The following is an 18,943-nucleotide window of genomic DNA, read 5'->3' as shown; positions in this document are numbered from 1 at the left end:
ATAATAAGCTAGAGCAGGATTTAAATCACTCTCCTGAGGCATGACTGAGGTAGAATTGCCTGATTGCTGCATGTTGGGAACAGATGGTGGCGCTACAGCACTCTGGAAGACTGGGCATTACACACTATTAGGTTTACAGCTAACTGTCACATAGTGTGGGAGGAAACACTGAAAAAAAAATTGCTTTTCAATACTATTAAGCTTAAAAACAACAAATATGAACAGTGGTGGGAGAAGTAATACTATGCAGGATTTGCCTAAAGAAACAATGTATAGACTCATACAGAAGTAATCCCTCTCAATCATTGCTTATTACCCACTAGAAGTGTGTGGTGGTGCATTTGCAGGAACTTTGTCCTCTGCCTGTATTTTCCTCTTACTTTGCTGTGTTTGGGACATTCATGGGCAAAGCATAAAGATGAGATCCTTTATCAAAAGGTAGTGACCAGGGGCCGAATTCACAAAGCTTCCTCATACAAAGAGTTGCTCCTAGTGACAAAATTCCAAGAAAATTCTTAGAATTGTGACGTTTTCTTAGAATTTCCCCCTAAAGTTAAGACTAGGTCCTTGTGAAGATCAATGATATTCACAAAGCCTCTTAGACCTTAAGAGAACTCCTAAGGTGAAAAACTGTCAGGAGCAGGGAGGAGGACTTTTAAGAGGCTTAAGAGTTTCTTAAGTCGAGAAGAAAATGGCAGAAAGACAAAGATGTCGGAGAAATATTCTCCAAACGCTGGGTGACAGTGAGTAAATTAAATGCTACAGATTAGATTGTGCAGGGATGATAATTGTGGGCAGTTTCATTAGGGATACACACACATTTCCTACCCAACGCATTAACACTATAGCGCCAGAAACAAAAATGATCACAACACTAAAACATTTGGAAAACTGGAAAAATGCCACAGAGCAGCAGTGATAACTTGGATCCGTCTCAACCCTCCATCAGCAGAGTGATCTCACTAACAATAACAACACTTTCACTGTCAGCAGTTCATTTCATTTCCACTGAGTGTCCACACTTTGCAGGCTCACAAAAGGGTGTGTCTGTGACAACCAATCACATCTGTTAAAAGAATGCATCACACCTAGCAACGGGGTCAACCACATCTCCTCACTAAGTTTCTATGAGAAATTTTTTAAATCACTCCTCAGCTAGGACTCCTTACTAACATTTTTAGGCTAAGTTAGGAGCTCTCTGAGAGTGTTCTCTGTGAGTAAGGCCCCAGGTGTTAGATCGTAAGCAGCATGCATCCAAAAGGAAGACAATCAAAAATGGTGGACACAGAGTCAAAAAAAAAAACTGCAAAGGTGAAAGCAGACAAACTTGGGGATGAATTTACCATCACTTTCACACTCTAGCGATACTGTTAGCAGACAGTAGTCAACAACTCCTGTTTAATAAGTAAAAGTAGCAATTCCACAGTATAAAAATACTCTGTTAGGAATAAAAGTCCTGCATTCAAAAAGTTTCTATTGGCATCAAAATAAAGTTCAGAGAGTTATAGTGCTTCTTATGCAGCATGCCCCATTCCATTAAAAATGTATATTATGATTTTAAATCATTATTTAGGCATTAATAACATTGCTTTAATGTTGCATTTGGTACTAGGGCTCTTTTTTAAATTTAGTTACTGCCAACAAGAATGAATTGTGAATTTTACCAAGGGATCAATTAAGTTCAACCAGGTGAGAGTGGACTCTGGAGACAGTTTGGGTAAAATAACAAAGTCTTTATCACAGGGATGAGGCAAAGTCAGTCAACAGGCTAAATCAAAAACAAGAAAAGGACACAGGGAAACAAAAGGCTGGAACACTAGACACACAGGGGGCTAAGACAAACTGGCACTGAGAGAAAACAAGACACACATTAAATACTCTGGTGAGGGGAAGGATAATGATTCACAGGTGAGGCAAATCAGGGCGGGACAGACAATCAGACACAGGTGAAGTCATCAAAAGGGAGGGAAAACACACAGGGGCAGGAAGTGAAGTGATCTGAAACAAAAGGTGATCTGGGTTACTGCTAAATGTAGTAAAAGGATAATATTTCCCTCTAAAATTTAGTAGAGTAAGGTAGCAGAAATTGGAAATACTGAAGTAAAGCACATGTAACCCAAAATCGTTCTTGCTGTAGGTACAGTGCTTCAGTAAACTGGTACTTTCCACTACTGAATATGAATATGAATATGTCTTACTAAAATTTCCTCATATTTTCAAGGTCAAATTTAGGAAAATATATCTTTATTATAAATGAAGACATCTGGAAAATTAAAAAATCAAAATGTCCCCTGCTGACAGAAAACTGTAAAAAAAAAAAAAAAAAAGGACGTTGATGTAGTGCATTAATCTGTGTTATAGATATGATCTCAGAAACAACATGTTTAAATGCTTTGACCTCTCACACACATTATCATGTTATACAGGGAATGGGGCAATTAGCTATTGATGACTGTTAAAATATTATGATTATGATAATATAATATGATGGCTTATCAAGCTGTGGTCCTAATGCTCACTCTACTCTCCATTAGCTACACACAAACAGCAGTAAGCACCTGTAAGTGCACATCTGAAGTACAAGGTACAAATGTTTTGACAAGTCAGTGAAGGTAAAAGCTGCACTAACTTTAGAGTCCCAAGAACCCGATTTCAGACAGACAAAGTTTGTGTCTATCATGTCAAGAACATGTATCAGATAAAGACACAAATATTTTCTCAGGAGTTAGTGGAGACCAAATTAAGGATACAAAAACCTTAACAAGATTGGACATTTAAAATTGTGTTTGCACTTTATGAATCATCTTTGGGACATTCATGTCTGCTGCTTTTCAGTACATAATATATTAATTTATGTGTCGTGTCCTGTATTGACAAGTTACAAAGTAAAGTGCATAAATGGCTCATCTGTATAAAATATGATCCCTTATGATTTAAGAGGTTGTTAGTTTAATAATCACACACCAAATCTTACACCAAAACACACCGCACAGGTGTATTTATAAAAGTATATATATACTAGTCCATACCCATTGGTAGCTTTGTCACCTTCTACCTATGACAGTCCTCAATGCCAATGTGCAGTTTCACATAGATTGACCATGTCAGTGAATAGAAAAACATGGGACAGACAGAATGACACACTGACAGTTTCCAGCATACCATACCATGACTTAGTCATACCAAAAATTGGTCCACAGGGGGAGCCACAGCGATCGGTCACATTTTAGCCATTTTTAAGCATTTTTCTGTTGTTATAGCGCCACCCAGTTGCCAGTTAGAGTTAAATTTCTCCAGTCACCTTGAGGCATCCTGTTCTACATATCTACCAAGTTTAGTAAAAATCGATATGGCGGTTAGGCCTAGATAAGAAATTAGCTCTCTAGCGCCCCCATTTTGTTTGATGGGGTCAGTAATGGAGGGGTCCCCTCAGATTATGTGTGGTCATATGCCTACAAAGTTGCGTGGTGATGGGTGAAACCCTTGAGATGTTATACACCTTTATGTAATGAGCCACGCCCTCCGCAATATTCATTGCCTTATAGAAGCTCAGTTTTAGGAAGTTTTCCAACTTTTGCCAAGAGGGAACTTTAGATATTGGTCCCTAGATTATGTTCACCCAGTTTCATGCAGATCGCTCAAACTTCCTAGGAAGAGATCAATTTGAACTGTTTTTCAAAAAATTCAAAATGGCGGAAAATCTATATAACAGGAAGTTATGGGTTCTTGAGGCAGATTTGTTCCTCATGAGGAGAGGCATCTCTGTGCAAAGTTTCATGTCTCTACAACATACGGGGCATGAGATATGCCCATTCAAAGTTTGCAATTTCAATCGGTTGCTATGGCGCCCCCCTTTGGCCAATTGATGTAATATTGCTTCATTCGCATCCTCCCGTGACCCTCTACCACTGTGCCAAATTTCACATGGATTGACCAAGTCAGTGAGGAGAAAAACGTGGAACAGACACACACACACACACACACACACACACACACACAGAATTTTCATCATTATATAGTAAGATATAGTTCTGCTGGGAATCTTTCAGGTATTCATGTGGATGCCCCTTTACATACTCCACTGACCCAAACAGTGGTGCAGACTATGTAACCCCCTCATGGCAGTAGCACTCCCAAATGGCAGCCCCCAGCAGGACAGCACATCCGTGGGACATTCTGGTACCCCACCTTACAACCCACAGGACTCAAACGATCCACTGTCAACGCCCTGGTGCCAGAAACCCCCACAGATGCTCAGTCAGATTGGGATCTGGGGAATTTTAGGCCAAGTAGATGACCTGAGCTCTTTGTCATGTTCCTCTGACCAGTTTTTGCAGTGTGGCATGATGTGTTGTCCTGTTGGGAAGCTGCTGCCATCGTGTAGAGCTGTTGCCATGCAATGATGTTTGAGAGCATTGTGTGTGGCATCCACATGAATGCCAGGACCAAAGGTTTCCCAACAGAACATTACATTGTAATCCGATGATTAATGTTACTTACTTCACCTGCAAGCGGTTTTAATGTTTTGGCTGATTGGTGTATATAACAGATCTTTATTGTTCTGCTTTTTTTTTTTTTTAACTTTAACATTGAAACTAAAAGTTATTTGAATTCTAATGTAATACATTTCTTACCCACAAGATGGCAGTACATCCATGCTACATCATATACATGCTGCATGTGGTGGAGTAGGTGAAATTCATGTGGGAATAATCTCTCACAGATGCACATGACATTCATGCATGACATTAATATGTGATGACGTGTTTTTTTTGCAATGTTTCCACAAACACCTTTACAGTCTAATGGAATCCAGCACAATAGTCCAGTAATAAAGAGGAGCCTTTGGTAGAGAGGAAATGTATTTTTCTTTTGTTGTTGGGACTTTGTTGGACTTGATTCAACCTCACTGTGAACAGCTGAACAGAGCAAAGGTATTTATGTTACTGTGTCAGAAGCTGGACAGGTGCTAACTTCTGTATTCAGATTACAAAAGAAAGTTTTCATGCTGCATAGTCCAAGAATGTAATCAACCAGCCTCAACCCAGAAATTACATCTCCTCCTTTACTGGCTGTTAAAGTTCAATCTGGTCACGTAGATGATCTCAGCACCTTGTGGATCATTGTCACCTTTTTTTGTGATTGTGTGTGTGCAGGACAGGGGGTGGGTGGAGCTGGGTGAGGCACCAAACCAGGTCAGTGTGACTGTGTGATCTGATCCTACAGGGAGAATAATGCTCACCAGAGGAATTTTACAATACAGTAACAGGGGATTGCATACTGTAGAGATGGCTGAGAGATAGCTGACACTTATCGAATGTACAAAAAGGTGTGTTTCTGTCTGTGTGTGCGTGAATTTAAGCCAGGTTTCCAGTTCAGCCAGCCCTACGCCCTGCATTTCTCAGGGGTCTTCACTTTCTTTTCAGTCTCTCCCTCCATTGTTCCCGCTTCCTCCCGTTTCTACCCATGATCCCGCTGGACTGTCCTCAGGTGAAGCCGGCGTCTCACATCACTCTGTGCATTGTGTGCACGCTCAATGGGATCACTGTGGAGACAGCAGAGTCCCTGTTTCCAAGCCTGCTAGCAACACCAGTTTGTCCTCCCAGTATCACCCTGCAGGGCAGACAAAGACCTGAATATGAAGCCAAATATAGCTCCAACAGTCAGTTTGTGTGTTGTACAGGAGTAAAGGAAATACACATAGGGTCAGACTATTGCATTTTGTTCTAGCTAGTTATCCATTTTCTCACGATTGTTTTTAATTTTCATTATCTCATTAGCTGTAATAGTCAGAGTACTGTTATCTTCATCACTATTCAAGCATTTTTGGTAAAACTTTAAGACAAGCAAGGTTTAAATGCACTAAAAAACACCATACTACACTAATAAACAAAGTTTTTAGTTTTAAACAGACAAACAAAAAGAGTGTTACAGGAAATAAATCAGGCGTCTCAGCTGATACCTGCTGTTTGCAAACTTGCGCTGCTGTAGACAAGGAACTGCATTTAAATTTTGACACCCACCTGTGTAGTTAATGTGCACCACAGTTATTTTTTTCACTCCTCCACAAGGTGTCAAGTTGCATCCTCCTCCTTGTTGCTGTGGGGTTGGACACACCAAGTGTAGCTCCACCCTGACAAAGAGAGTCGTGCCTCTGCAGAATAGCTCACCTGTGAAATCTGGTCCAGCAACAAACAACGGTCACTTGCACCATCAGGGTCGAGACCTGACCGAGCAGCACGAGAGAAGACCTGCTGAAGAACTGATCAATGTAAGTACTGTTCTGTCCTTTCTCCACTCTTGTTATTCATTAAATGACCATTTAATGTCACTGAATAAGTGATAAAGTTTCACTCAGGAGCAGATTTAAAGCTCACAGCTGTTCTGACACAGATGGAGAGATGCCTTGAAATCTAGTAGATCCTCCTTATTTGTTCTCTTTGCTTTTTAAATAAGTTACAACAAAGACAGTTGTTTAATATTTATAAGCACTTGTAGTTTAACCATCATCAGTCAAGTTGACTCACCACAGGTTTTACTTGGGAGCTTTCCTGACTCCTGAGAGATGAACTGATTACTGAAGGAGCCTACTGAGCCTCTGTTTGAAGTGATAGTTAACATTTCTTGTTGGGAAGTTAATCAGTCGCCCTCAAAGAGACACAAAACAGCTACAAAGAGACACAAAACAATGGCAAAGATAGACAAAATGATGACAGAGGGATGCAAAATTATTACTAAGAGACCTAAAAAGACTACAGAGATGCACAGTGACTACAAAGGAACACAAAACAACTACAAAGATATGCAAAACGACTGCAGAGAGACACAAAGTAACTACATAAAGAGACTAAAAACGACCACAATAGGACACAAAACGACTTCAAAGAGATGCAAAACAACTTTGAAGGGATTCATAACAACTACACAGAGACACAAAATGACTACAGAGATGCAAAACGACTACAAAGACACACAAAATAAAAATAAAGAGACATAAAATGTCCTTAAACAGAGGCAAAGGGACTACAGAGAGACACAAAACAACCACAAAGAAACACAAAACAACTACAAAGAGATGCAAAGCTAGTACAGTGCGAAACAAGACTACAAAGATGCAAAATGACTACAGAGAGACACAGAATGACTAAAAAGAGACAGGAAGTGACCACAAAGAAAGGCAAAATGATTACAGACAAAACTACAGAGGGACTTAAAGTGACAACAGAGAAAGTTAATTCTTGATTGCTGCTGCAAATGCACCCTTTCAGGCCTGTGATTCTGTCTTGAAATAACAGCAGTACTTCCGGTCCTGTCTGTCCTTGTACACAGGCAGACTTCATATCTTCATAAGAGCACTGATTAAACTCCATCTGACTCTCTTGCAGTGGACACCATGGCCTCCACCGTCTCTATGCGCAGCTACTCGGTGCGTCAGCCCTCCTTCTCCAGCATGTCTGTGAGGGACAGCGGGCGCAGCATCCGCTCCAAGCCTCCTGTCCCTCTGGGCACGTTGTCTCTGTCCCGTTCCGTCTCAATGGGCAACGGCCTCAACATGCTGGGCTCCAGCCTCTCCATCAATGGCCTCGGTGTCACCGCCAGTGAGAAGGAGACCATGCAGGGCCTGAACGACCGGCTGGCCAACTATCTGGATAAGGTGCGCTCGCTGGAGAGGTCCAACGCTGAGCTGGAGGTGAAGATCAAGCAGCTCATGTTGGAGAGGGCTCCAAAAGGGCACGACATCGAGGGGTTGATGGCCCAGGCACATGCCATCGGGCAGGAGGTCAGTGTCTGAGGATCAGATTTATGAACTTGCTTTCCAAGAGAGTTTTGTTTCACACATTTAATTGTACTCCATCGATTCTGATGTGTACTTCTGGGACCATCTTTTCAATGTGTGGCCATCTTTTTCTCTTCAGATTATGTTTGCCTTTTTTTAATTTTGGGGTGAACTGTCCCTTTAAGAAACTTAGTTAAAGCCAGTGATAAGAGAGGCAGGACAAAGCTCCTGCAGCCAGATGGATTTGGATGTTCAGGGTGCTTTTGTAAGAGCATGTATGATTTTGCAGTAAACAAACCAGAACACTAACATTATAAAAAGCACATATCATCTCCTTGATGGCACTTCTCACCTTGTTCCCTGCTCAGGTGAGAAAGAAGACGCTGGAGAATGCCCGAATCATGCTGGAGATTGATAATGCCAAGCTGGCGGCCGATGACTTCAGGGTCAAGTGAGTGTCACACAGAGGTTCCTTTCTTTTACTTGCCTGTGAGTGTTCACATGGGAGCGCCAGACTGCAAAGCAATGTGAATAAATGACCTTTATGTCAGGCTGTGAAATCAGAGCCCCATTCCCACGGTGCTCAGGCACCCGCAGGAGACGAAGATTGCCATCAGTGAGCGCAGGATGTGATAGATTGTGCAGGTCAGAGAGACGTCATCAGTTTCTGAGGTCCAGAGTTGGCAAAGTGGAGATGAGGGAAAGATGGTCAGAGTCGGGAAACACCCACCCACTGCTGGTGTTTTCACAATGTGTTGATGGTATGTTCTGTGGCCTGATGTGAAGGACTGATGCATCAATTGGCAGTGATTTATGGCATTAGCAGCAAAGTGCATGTGTACCTTACATGCAGATCTTTGCACGAGTTTTTATGGTATTTTTCACATGTGTGCACCCATACTGGGATTATATCCTGAAAGGTTTTATGCATCCTGTTCTCAGCTGCATGTGTTACACCATTTCCAGTTTGTGCTTCTCATGTTGATTCAGTCTCGTCAGTGGTGGATCGTTACTTAGTTTCAAGGTACTTGTACTAAATATTTATTGGCCTAAATACCTAAATATTTTTATTTTATGCTACTTTCTAAATCAACTGCACTACATTTCAGAGGAAATAAAATAGTTCTTTTAATCTAACAGTTGTAGTTACTAGTGATTATTCAAATTAAGATTTTACATACAAAAAAAAAAACATGTAACATTTATTAAGCGGTTTACAGTAGCTTCAGCTTCAGCAATTGCTGCTTTTATGTTATTGCATCAATATTTGAAACCAAGTCACGACAGTTTTATTTATGCAGGATCTCAACAATCTGTAAAGCATATGACATCCTCTCTTCTTAGACCAGTGACACTCAATCTATGACCAGAGGGTCAATTTCTAATTCATGATGAAAATAATTTGTTGCACATGGGGATTTTTTTTTTTAATACTTTGAATGTAAAAAACTGCAAGACTGCATAAAAGGCAACAAAATAGAACCTGAGTATCAAAAAAGGGTGGCACAGGCGTAGTGGTTAGCATTGTTGCCTCAAAGCAAGAGGGTTCCTGTTTTGAACCCAGGGTTGGGGAGCCCTTCTGTGTGGAGTTTGCATGTTCTCCCTGTGTCAGCGTGGGTTTTCTCCAGGTGCTCCAGCTTCCTCCCACAGTCCAAAGACATGCAGGTTAATTGGTGACTCAAAAAAGTCCGTAGGTGTGAATGTGAGTGTGAATGGTTGTCTGTCTCTATGTATCAACCCTGTGATAGTCTCGTGACCTGTCCAGGGTGTACCCTGCCTCTCGCCTCTCTCATTATTAATAAATTATTTATTAATGTTTGTTTATTAACTGGCCCCTGCCCCCTGTCATTTTGCAAAAGTGGCTTTCTTGCAAAAACACTGCCTCAGACCCTTAATAATTCCATAATATATCAACTTCAGTAAAATATAGTATACTTTACTTTAAGGTATGATCTGCTGAAAATACTGGACTATTTAACTTGTAATAGAGTATTTTTTACAGTGTGATTTTAGGAGGCAATCTGACTACTTTTGCCACCGCCAATTATTATTAAATTTGAGTGACAAAAATATCCACTTCTGACTATTTAATAACACATACTCCTGTTTTAAAGGTATTTCCAATGTCCTCATAGACTCACTAACTTGCACGTTTATTTCTAATAAAGATAAAGATTAAAAGATGACAGCAGGAAGACACATAGACAAAATTGAAAATATTTTTTCTGAATGACATTAATACAGTTTGACAAAATCATCTTCAATCAGGATCCACTTACTAGTTCTCTTCTGAGCATCTCATGACCTTCATCACCTGACTGAAGGCTTGAGCTGAAACAAAATTTCCCAAGTATGAACTTTGACACACAACATCAACATAGACTGAAACTTAATTTTGTTGATGCATCATAAGAATTAAGTGGAAGATACGCCTGGCAGCCATCTTTGTTTGGATTATTCACAACTTGGAAAACTTCTTTAAGATCTTATAAATGTTGCAGCTAATGAAATATTTGATTACGCACATGAACAGAAGACTTTTTGAGGGTGCTTAACTTCTGGATGAAATGGCATTTTGTGGTTTTTGTAAAATCTGCCAACGTGTGTTTAAACCGTAACTGAACTGTCATTACAATGCATGAGAGACACAGACTGGGACCAGTGTTGCACATGTCTGTTGATGACCTCCCTTCCTCTAATTTTAATTCTCCCTGCTGCAGATGGGAGGCAGAAGCCACCCTGTGCCAGTCAGTAGAGAGAGACTGTCAGGCTCTGAGGAGAGCAAAGTCCGACCACGACCAGATCATCGCCACTCTGCGAGGAGACCTGGACAGTCTGAAGGAGGAGCTCTACTTCCTTAAGAAGAATCATGATGAGGTGAGATCCCTGCCAAGGTGAAGGTCACATCAGACTATGATAAATGTGTGTTGACTCATCAAGATAATGACTTTACAAGTTGTCAGGTGTTGTCTTGTTTAAACGAAGGATGTCTTTGAAGCATGGTGGGTCGTCTGAGCTGCATGAAAACCAGTTTACTGCATCTGAACATGATTAATGTCATCCTAAAACCACAGAGCTGTAAAACATTCCAGTTTTTCTATCAGCAGCACAGTAGCAGAAGGTTTAACAGTTTTCAGTATCTGAAACATGATCATGTTAAGTGTATACATACCCTTTGTCTTTGTAGCCATAGTTCTTCAAGACAACACCCATGTACACAACACAGGAGTATCTGAGCCCATCCAGCAGCTGGGATTATATGTGTGTTTAGACTGTGAGGTGTGGTGTCCAGGATGTTAACTGTAGACTGTGAACACAATGGATTTTATTTAAATATTTATCTTGCACTTACTGAGGTGATCACAAGAAATAATAGAACAAAGAGGTTAGTCAGGAACAATTAAAGTTCACCGCAGCATCACAGCTACATCATGAACTGGATGACAGAAAATGCTACAAACAACCAAAACTGAAATATTGTAGTCTACATCAGTACATTTTTGGACCCCTTAAATTATTAGTCATTTTACATACACTTTGTGTTTTGTGTTTGTAAAACATGATGCATTTTTCAGTGCACTAAAGTAGTTTTGCAATAGAGTGATTTTTTAAACATATTTTTGAAAAATGTTCATAATTCTAGTGCTGCCAAACTTCCTTATTTGTTCTCTCTTTAGTATTTTTAAACAAAAATATCCTTACTACCTTTCACTTGTTGAACCTTATAATTTACTGGTCAATCTACACCAACTTGGGGTCCCCCAGGAGGAGCTGGAAAGTGTTGCTCGGGAGAGGGACATCTGGGGTGCTTTGCTTGGCCTGCTGCCCCGCAACCCAGGCCCAGATTAGCAGATGAAAATAGACCTCATCTACCGCTGTGCTCAGGAAAGTCCTAAACACAGCAAAATAAGAAAATAAAGGCACAGGGCAGGGTTGCTGCAAAAAAATATACACCACCACACACTTCTAGTTAGTCGAGTCTATACTTTGTTTTCAGGAAAATCCTGCGTAGTATACCTTTAAGTAGGATTTTGAATGAAGCCCTTTACGTATTTTTGTAATTTGGTATGACCACTTTCACTCATGCAAAGGCTCTGAATACTTGTTTCACTGCTGAATACTTGTTTCACTGCTGGATAGTGGATCAGTTAGACACTTAAAGTTGTCCTCTTTGTGAGGTATAACCTAAATTCTGCTTTTCCTTTCCCCTCTTCAATTCATCACAGGAGATGAACTCATTGAAGTCTCGTCTGGCCAACGAGCAGGTGAGCGTGGAGGTGGATGCGGCTCAGGGTCCTGATCTCGGGGCCATCATGGCTGAGCTGAGGGTCCAGTATGAGGGCATTGCTCGCAAGAACAAGGAGGAGGCCGAGGCCTGGTATCTCAAGAAGGTCACTGCTTGAATCAGCTCTTATTTGTCCGGTATTAATACGTATGGACTGCATACTGTACATTAAATATTTAATGTATGTGTTTGCAGTTAGAAGCAGTGCAGTCAGAAGTCAAAGAAAGCAACGAGGCTCTGCGCTGTGCCCAAAGTGAGCTCAGTGAGAGGCGACGTTTCCTGCAGGCGCTGGAGGTCGAACTCGACAGTCTTCGGAAGCAGGTAGAGTACACAGGGTGCAGGGGTGAATATGTGAACGTCTGTATGTAATCACCTATTTTATAAAGTTTCATGTTAGCTACCATTCCTCTGCTTCTTTAGAGCTCAACCTTGTCCTCACCTTCTCCTCTGGACACGTGTTATCTGTAGATTACAGCTGCTTTCTCCTTGTCAACAAATAGCTTTTAGCAGCACAGTGTACACAGCAATTTATTCTGCCCCAATAATCAATCAGTGTGACAAGACGAATAGTCAAACAAGCCGAGGTTTTGTCTGTGCTCCCGCTACATGTGAACACAGGTCAGCAAATAGAGCTGCACAGTGGAGGCAAATATAGCTCATGGATGTTTGCCTAATAGTGAGCACACTGTATTGAATGCAGAGATATTATCGCGTTGACAGTGTTAAGTGTCTTTGGATGAGTGGTGAGGGGCCATGAATGGATGAGCTCAACAGGTAAACATATAAAGCAATACTGGGTGGTAAAAATGTACATTGTTTGAAACTGTATACCTGTATGTTCTGGTAATAGGTGGGCGTATTGGAAGGAAACCTTGGAGAAACAGGGCACAAGTATTCCGTGGAGATGGACCGTCTTCAGGCCACGCTGACCCAGCTGGAGGACGAGCTGTCTCAGCTGCGCTTGGACATGCAGCGCAACAAGACCGACTACGAGCAGCTGCTGCGCATCAAACAGAATCTGGAGATGGAAATCGCCACCTACAGGAGGCTGCTGGAGGGGGAGGAGATGTAAGTGAGGGCAAGGAAACCACGATCAGTACCCATCATTACATACATATAACTTCACATTTTCGAGCAAGAATTACTGTTTGAATGCATTTGTGTTTTTGAGTATTGCTAACATGCCACTGAGTATAATTTAGAAAAGAACTTAAAAATCTTGTAACTGCAAATATGGTATTTTTTTTACTCGCTCATATTTCTTTTTGCTACACAAGAGTACATGTAGTTTGTGGTTACTGTAAGACTTTGAAAAGTCTGACTCTGAGTTTGATTAGATGATCGATACCTCAGTCATCAGCAGCTGCAGATACATCAGTCACTGATATCAATCTTCTCATCTAACTCTCAGAGAGGAGCAGAGTAAGCATATTTTTGAAAATGTGGAAATGTTTCTTTAAAGTGTCCCACGGCTAATGGCATCAGATATTGAATGAACATGATTTATGCTTATTTTTTTCATACTCTTGTCCAACAGGGTGAAAGAAACACCTCCACCTCCTAAAAGTAAGTTCAGATTTTTTTCATTTACTATTTATTGAATGCTAATGGTATTTGCTGTAAGGATTCTTTATTTAAAGTCTCACATCTTCACATGGTCCTGTGGCAAATCTTGCAGCAGGTTACTTGTGCTGTGTTTGTTAACTTCAGTGTTTCGCTCTTATCTGATCCAGTGAGGATAGTCAAATAACCACACCCAAGGCCAGCTCCATTACCATGTGGGCATCAGGGAGGTTTTGCAAAATTTAGGAAAGGATCAGATGACCACATGTTGCAGGAGCATCCAAACCTTTCCTAAAATTTCCAGACTCTCCCTTTTGCCCATATGAATTCCGGCCTCAGGTGTGGTCGGTAGACACCCACACAGGATCTGATAAGAGCAGAAAAAGACAAAACACAGCACCAAAGAAATGATGATTCTCTCAATGGAAGTTGAAATCACTGACATCCAATCTCTTCTCTTTTTCCTCCCTTTTGTATTTTTTTTTTGGCATGAACTTTACTGACATTAGGTTACGTTTGAGTATTGATGGTCAAAGTTGTTAAAATATTACCTTTCAGCACAGCCTCATAACCTCAATACTGCAAACGAACACCGCCTTTAAGTGCTGTTTCACAAGACGACAGAGTTTTTTTTACTGACCCTGCTTTCATTCTGTTCCACAGAAGACCCCGACGTAAGGACCAGGAAGATCGTAAAAGTCGTCACTCAGACCATGATAAACGGCAAGGTGGTGGATGAGTCCAGTGAGGTGGAGCAGATTGAGGAGCACAAAAAATGAGTCAAAGTGTGTGAAGAGAAGAAGCAATGATGTCTGTTAAACCTGAAGTGGATCAAATATCACCACAACCTTTTTGTTTTTTTTTATTACGTTTTTGTTTTAATGCCTTAAAGTTTGCAAAATAGACTGAAATGTGTGGAAATAAGTTCAACCTAAAATATTATAGTCCTTTGCAGCAACATGATATATTTTTGGTCTACATATCATTTAAAACATTACAATACCAGTACCTTTAGGGTGATACAGATACCAACAGAGTGCTTCAGTTGATACCTTTTTTTTTCTACAGTACTTCATTTGATACCCATCATGTGAATGGAAGCATTCGTGTGTGTAGTATAGCCATACTTTTGAACATTTTGGCAGCAACTCCGTGTGCTCAACAGCCAACTCCAATGTCAAATGCTTAACTTGACCTCACCACAGACTGCATGGCTGCATTCACACCAAATCCGGCCTTGCAGTAAAGAAAACAGAATCCAGTTCTCCTATTAATTTGAATGTGGGTAGAATATCTAGGCTCTGTTGCTGGGGCCAGAGGAGGAGGCTGAAAAAAAGTAGCAGCCTGAAAAAGGTTTAACTTTTGTAAAAACACATCCCGTTGGTTGTGTGGGAAGCATGGTGACGCAGTGGTTGGCATTGTCTTCTTCCAGTGTCACTGTGGGTTTTCTCCAGGTGCTCCAGCTTCCTCCCACAGTCCAAAGACATGCAGGTTAATTGGTGACTCTAAATTGCCCGTAGGTGTGAATGTGAGCGTGAATGGTTGTCTGTCTCTATGTGTCAGCCCTGTGATAGTCTGGTGACCTGTCCAGGATAAGTAATGTCTCTTTCTATTGTTAAATATTATATTGAGTAAAAAAATAAAATGTGTATTAAGAGTATGTACTATCTTACAAAGGAGAGTGCTCGATTTGTTTGCGTGTGTGCACACGTCTGTCTATTGTGGCAGTAAAGATACTAACATAATGATAATCAAAAGGGTGTTACAGATAACATAACAAATGCGCCATTTCAGTGATACTCCCACACCACCACACAAGCCTGTGGCTAATTGCTGTAATGCCTATGCAGTGCAGTAGAAGGCAAATTACGCGTCACATTAAATCAAAGAAGACATACTTAACATTTTTCTAGATCTACAACTTGGTACTGGGTTATTTTGGTCGATACCTTAAAGCTGTTGATGACCGATACCTATCCCTATATATATCTGTACATATGATCTCTAAATGTAAGAAGAAACTCTTAATCCTGTTATATGATCCTCTGAAATGTTTGAATAGTCTGTTTAAGAATGCTTGTCCAAGGATTTATGTGCAGATTGTGCTGGAACTGAATGAAACATGCAGTCTTCTACAGCAGATTGAGTTTGCTCTGTAGTCATCAAAATATGAAACATCGAGAAAAAGAAAGCACCTGGACCTTTTGCATTCAGATGTTTTTGTGACACTACTGTTTTTGAGCTCTAACGCTCATTTCATTTGAATTTAAACAAATAGTTTCTCATTTTTTGGTAATTATGATTATTTGCTTTATTGCTGAGAGTTTGATGAAAGGACATAGCTTCATATTTAATGCAAACATGAAAGTCTTCTCATCTAACTCCCAGCATGAAAGCCAGTAAGTGATTTTCCAGATTTTCTTTAATAGTGACTGAAGCTTTTAGAAAATGTCTTGATCTTGCATTATCTATCTGTGCACGACAGTGTCACTGTAAAAAAGTAATGGGAGTGTTTTAATGTGTTGCAGTTTTATGATAGGCAGGAACAAATCAACCAAAGCAGCTGTACAGTGTCAGTAAATAAAACAGTGTTTAAAAGAAAGAAAAGTGTCCCTGCTCATTTTCAGCTGAAACAGAAACTTCGACTGATACTGGAGGAACATAATAGCATGGAGAGACAAAGATTTTGCACCAAGAGGGCAGAAACTACAAAACCTACATACAGTAGTTTCAGGTGACGGGCTTTTGTGTATTTGTGTGAGTGTTGTGTTTCAGTGTTTCTGTGCACGTGTACAAACAGCTCAGAGGACTTAAAGTAATGTTGGAACATGAAGACACTACATGCTGAAAATGTATTTTAAATGTTAACAAAGTGAAATAAGAATAAAAAGGTCAAAGTAAAATCCCAAGGTACAGTGAATGAAAGTTATTGTGTTGTCATTCTGGGTCACTGTGATACAAGAAGGAACAGGTCAGGTGTCATGGCAACATGGAGACAATGAGTTCACAGTTTAACAACAAGAGTTTAAAATTATGTCAAAGGTTTCTCCACCTGAGATTTGGGCTGAAAGCATTTCAGGATTCTGGTGGGTTTTTTTTATTGTGAAATTGTTTTTCTTTCTTTTCTTGTTTTGAAATTTGACCATCATTTGGGGATTTCAGCGACTTCGAGTTTTGTAGCTGATCACTGAAGTGTTTTGTTGGTGTGAGAAGTTCCTCAGATGGGTGTGTGTTTGCAGTGGTGGAATGTAATTAAGTACATTTACTCAAGTACAAATTTGAGGTATTTTCCTCCATGTCACTTTCTACTTTTACTTCACTACATTTTAGAGAAAATACAAACCTTTTTACTCCACAAAAATTATTTGAGCTTCTGCTACTAGTGACTGTACACAAACATAAAAAAAAGCTTATAAAATACAATGTTTTTGTTATAAATTAAAACTCCCTAACAGTGTGAACAGTGCAGCTACACTCACCGGCTCCTTTATTAGGTACACCTGTTCAGCTGCTCATTTACGCAAACAGCTAATCAGCCAATGACATGGCAGCAACACAATTTAGGCATGTAGACATGGTGAGAACGATCTGCTTAAGTTCAAACCGGTTGTTGGTGCCAGACGGGCTGGTCTGAGTATTTCAGATACTGCTGATCTACTGGGATTTTCACACAGAACCATCTCTAGGGTTTACAGAGGATGGTCCCAAAAGAGAAAATGCAAAAATGCCTTGTTGATGCCAGAGGTCAGAGGAGAATGGCCAGAATGGTTCAAGGCAACAGTAACTCAAATAACCACTGGTTACAACCAAGGTCTGCAGAAGACCATCTCTGAACCAACAACATGTCCAACCTTGAAGCAGATGGGCTACAGCAGCAGAAGACCACACCAGGTGCCACTCCTGTCAGCTAACAATGTATGCCATGAAGAATTAAGGCAGTTCTGAATGCAAAAGGGGTCCAACCTGGTACTAGCAAGGTTTACCTGATAAGATGGCCAGAGAGTGTATGTTTTCATCATCTTAGAAATATTTCAAAAATACAATCCATTTTAACACTGAGACAATTTTACACCCCTTCATCTCTCCACGCCTGGATTACTGCAACAGCCTCTTTTCTTGCCTGAATCAAAAATCTATCAGTCGACTCCAGAATGTACAGATTTAAGCTGCCAGAGTTTTAACCAGAGCCAAGAGAAGTGATCACATCACTCCGGTTTTAGCCTCTTTACACCAGCTCCCAGTTTGTTTTGGAATAGATTTTAAGATGTCACTGATTACTTTTAACTCACTAGTGTTTTATGTTGTTTTTTTAATTTCTGTTGTACAATATTTCTCTATTATTTGATGTGCACCTAATGTGGAAACCGAGAGAAACCTCAGCCTATGTAAGCACTCATTTTGTGCAGTGTCATGTCAATGTGAATATTTTATAGTTTGTCACTCCAGTGTGAAAAGTTTTACTATGACGCAGTAAGAAAACACACATTCCCAGAGTCAGATGTCACTGATAATGTCTGAGTCTTAAACTGCAGCCTTGTCATCAGCAGTGAATGATATTGTTTTTGACACCTTGGTGACAAACTTGTAAAAATCCAAACATGGATGTTTCCCATCAAGCTTTAGGAGTCTCTTAACGTGTTAACCGTCCCATGAGGCCATTCAGCAGATTTACAGGCACACAGAGGAGACAACAGCTGTTTTGTGAAACCCAGAAAAAAGACATGAGACACACCTGACCCCAAAGTCTTCTTTTTTCATCTTCATCTTTGAATTGCAATATAACAGAACACGCTGTCATATTTGATGTAGAGTAACTCATGGAGTGATTGAGTGACTCAGTGTCTGTGTTACTGTCTGATTTCATGATTTTATATCATGTTTAAGATTTGGTGACCTGGACAGGGGCAGATTTACCTGCACATGGTGCCTGCACAGATTCACTTAACATCTTCGGTGTGAGCTCTACTGATAGTTGGTGAGCAGCGTCTCCTTGTGGTTAAAAGCATTCACTGCTCCCTACAGGAAAAAAAACAAACGCACTTCATGGATTTTATAAAAGTTTTACCCTCATGATGATTCCGATGCTCTCTGTATGTCTCTAAACTTTTTTTCTTTTTTTTTTTAAATTCTAAATAATGTATTTACGGCATCTTGTCATTGTATGTGGAAAAATGTGAACATTACCGTCTGTACAAATACACGATTATGATACATCAACTTAAGTAAAGTAAAACAGTGATAATGACCTAGCCTATATAACATGTTACTAATAATGAACCGAACCTACTGTTGTGGTAATGAATAAATAAATAAAGTAA

At 40.3% G+C, this 18,943-nt stretch overlaps 1 protein-coding gene across 1 annotated transcript; it reads left to right on the top strand.

The window, feature by feature from the left end:
* The first annotated feature begins 6,120 nt into the window (after positions 1 to 6,120).
* krt1-c5 (keratin, type 1, gene c5) lies at positions 6,121 to 16,537 on the top strand. Its single transcript, XM_049578458.1, has 9 exons — positions 6,121 to 6,271; positions 7,386 to 7,780; positions 8,146 to 8,228; positions 10,498 to 10,654; positions 12,004 to 12,168; positions 12,258 to 12,383; positions 12,913 to 13,130; positions 13,600 to 13,628; positions 14,289 to 16,537. Exons 2-9 carry the CDS (start codon positions 7,394 to 7,396, stop codon positions 14,402 to 14,404), a joined length of 1,281 nt encoding a protein of 426 aa, XP_049434415.1. The 5' UTR covers positions 6,121 to 6,271; positions 7,386 to 7,393; the 3' UTR covers positions 14,405 to 16,537.
* The last annotated feature ends 2,406 nt before the right edge of the window (positions 16,538 to 18,943 follow it).

The sequence above is a fragment of the Epinephelus fuscoguttatus genome, linkage group LG6 (assembly GCF_011397635.1).
Source record: "Epinephelus fuscoguttatus linkage group LG6, E.fuscoguttatus.final_Chr_v1".
Lineage (NCBI taxonomy): Eukaryota > Metazoa > Chordata > Actinopteri > Perciformes > Serranidae > Epinephelus > Epinephelus fuscoguttatus.
Note: the sequence above shows the minus strand (reverse complement) of the source record. Positions and strands in the feature narration are given on the sequence as shown.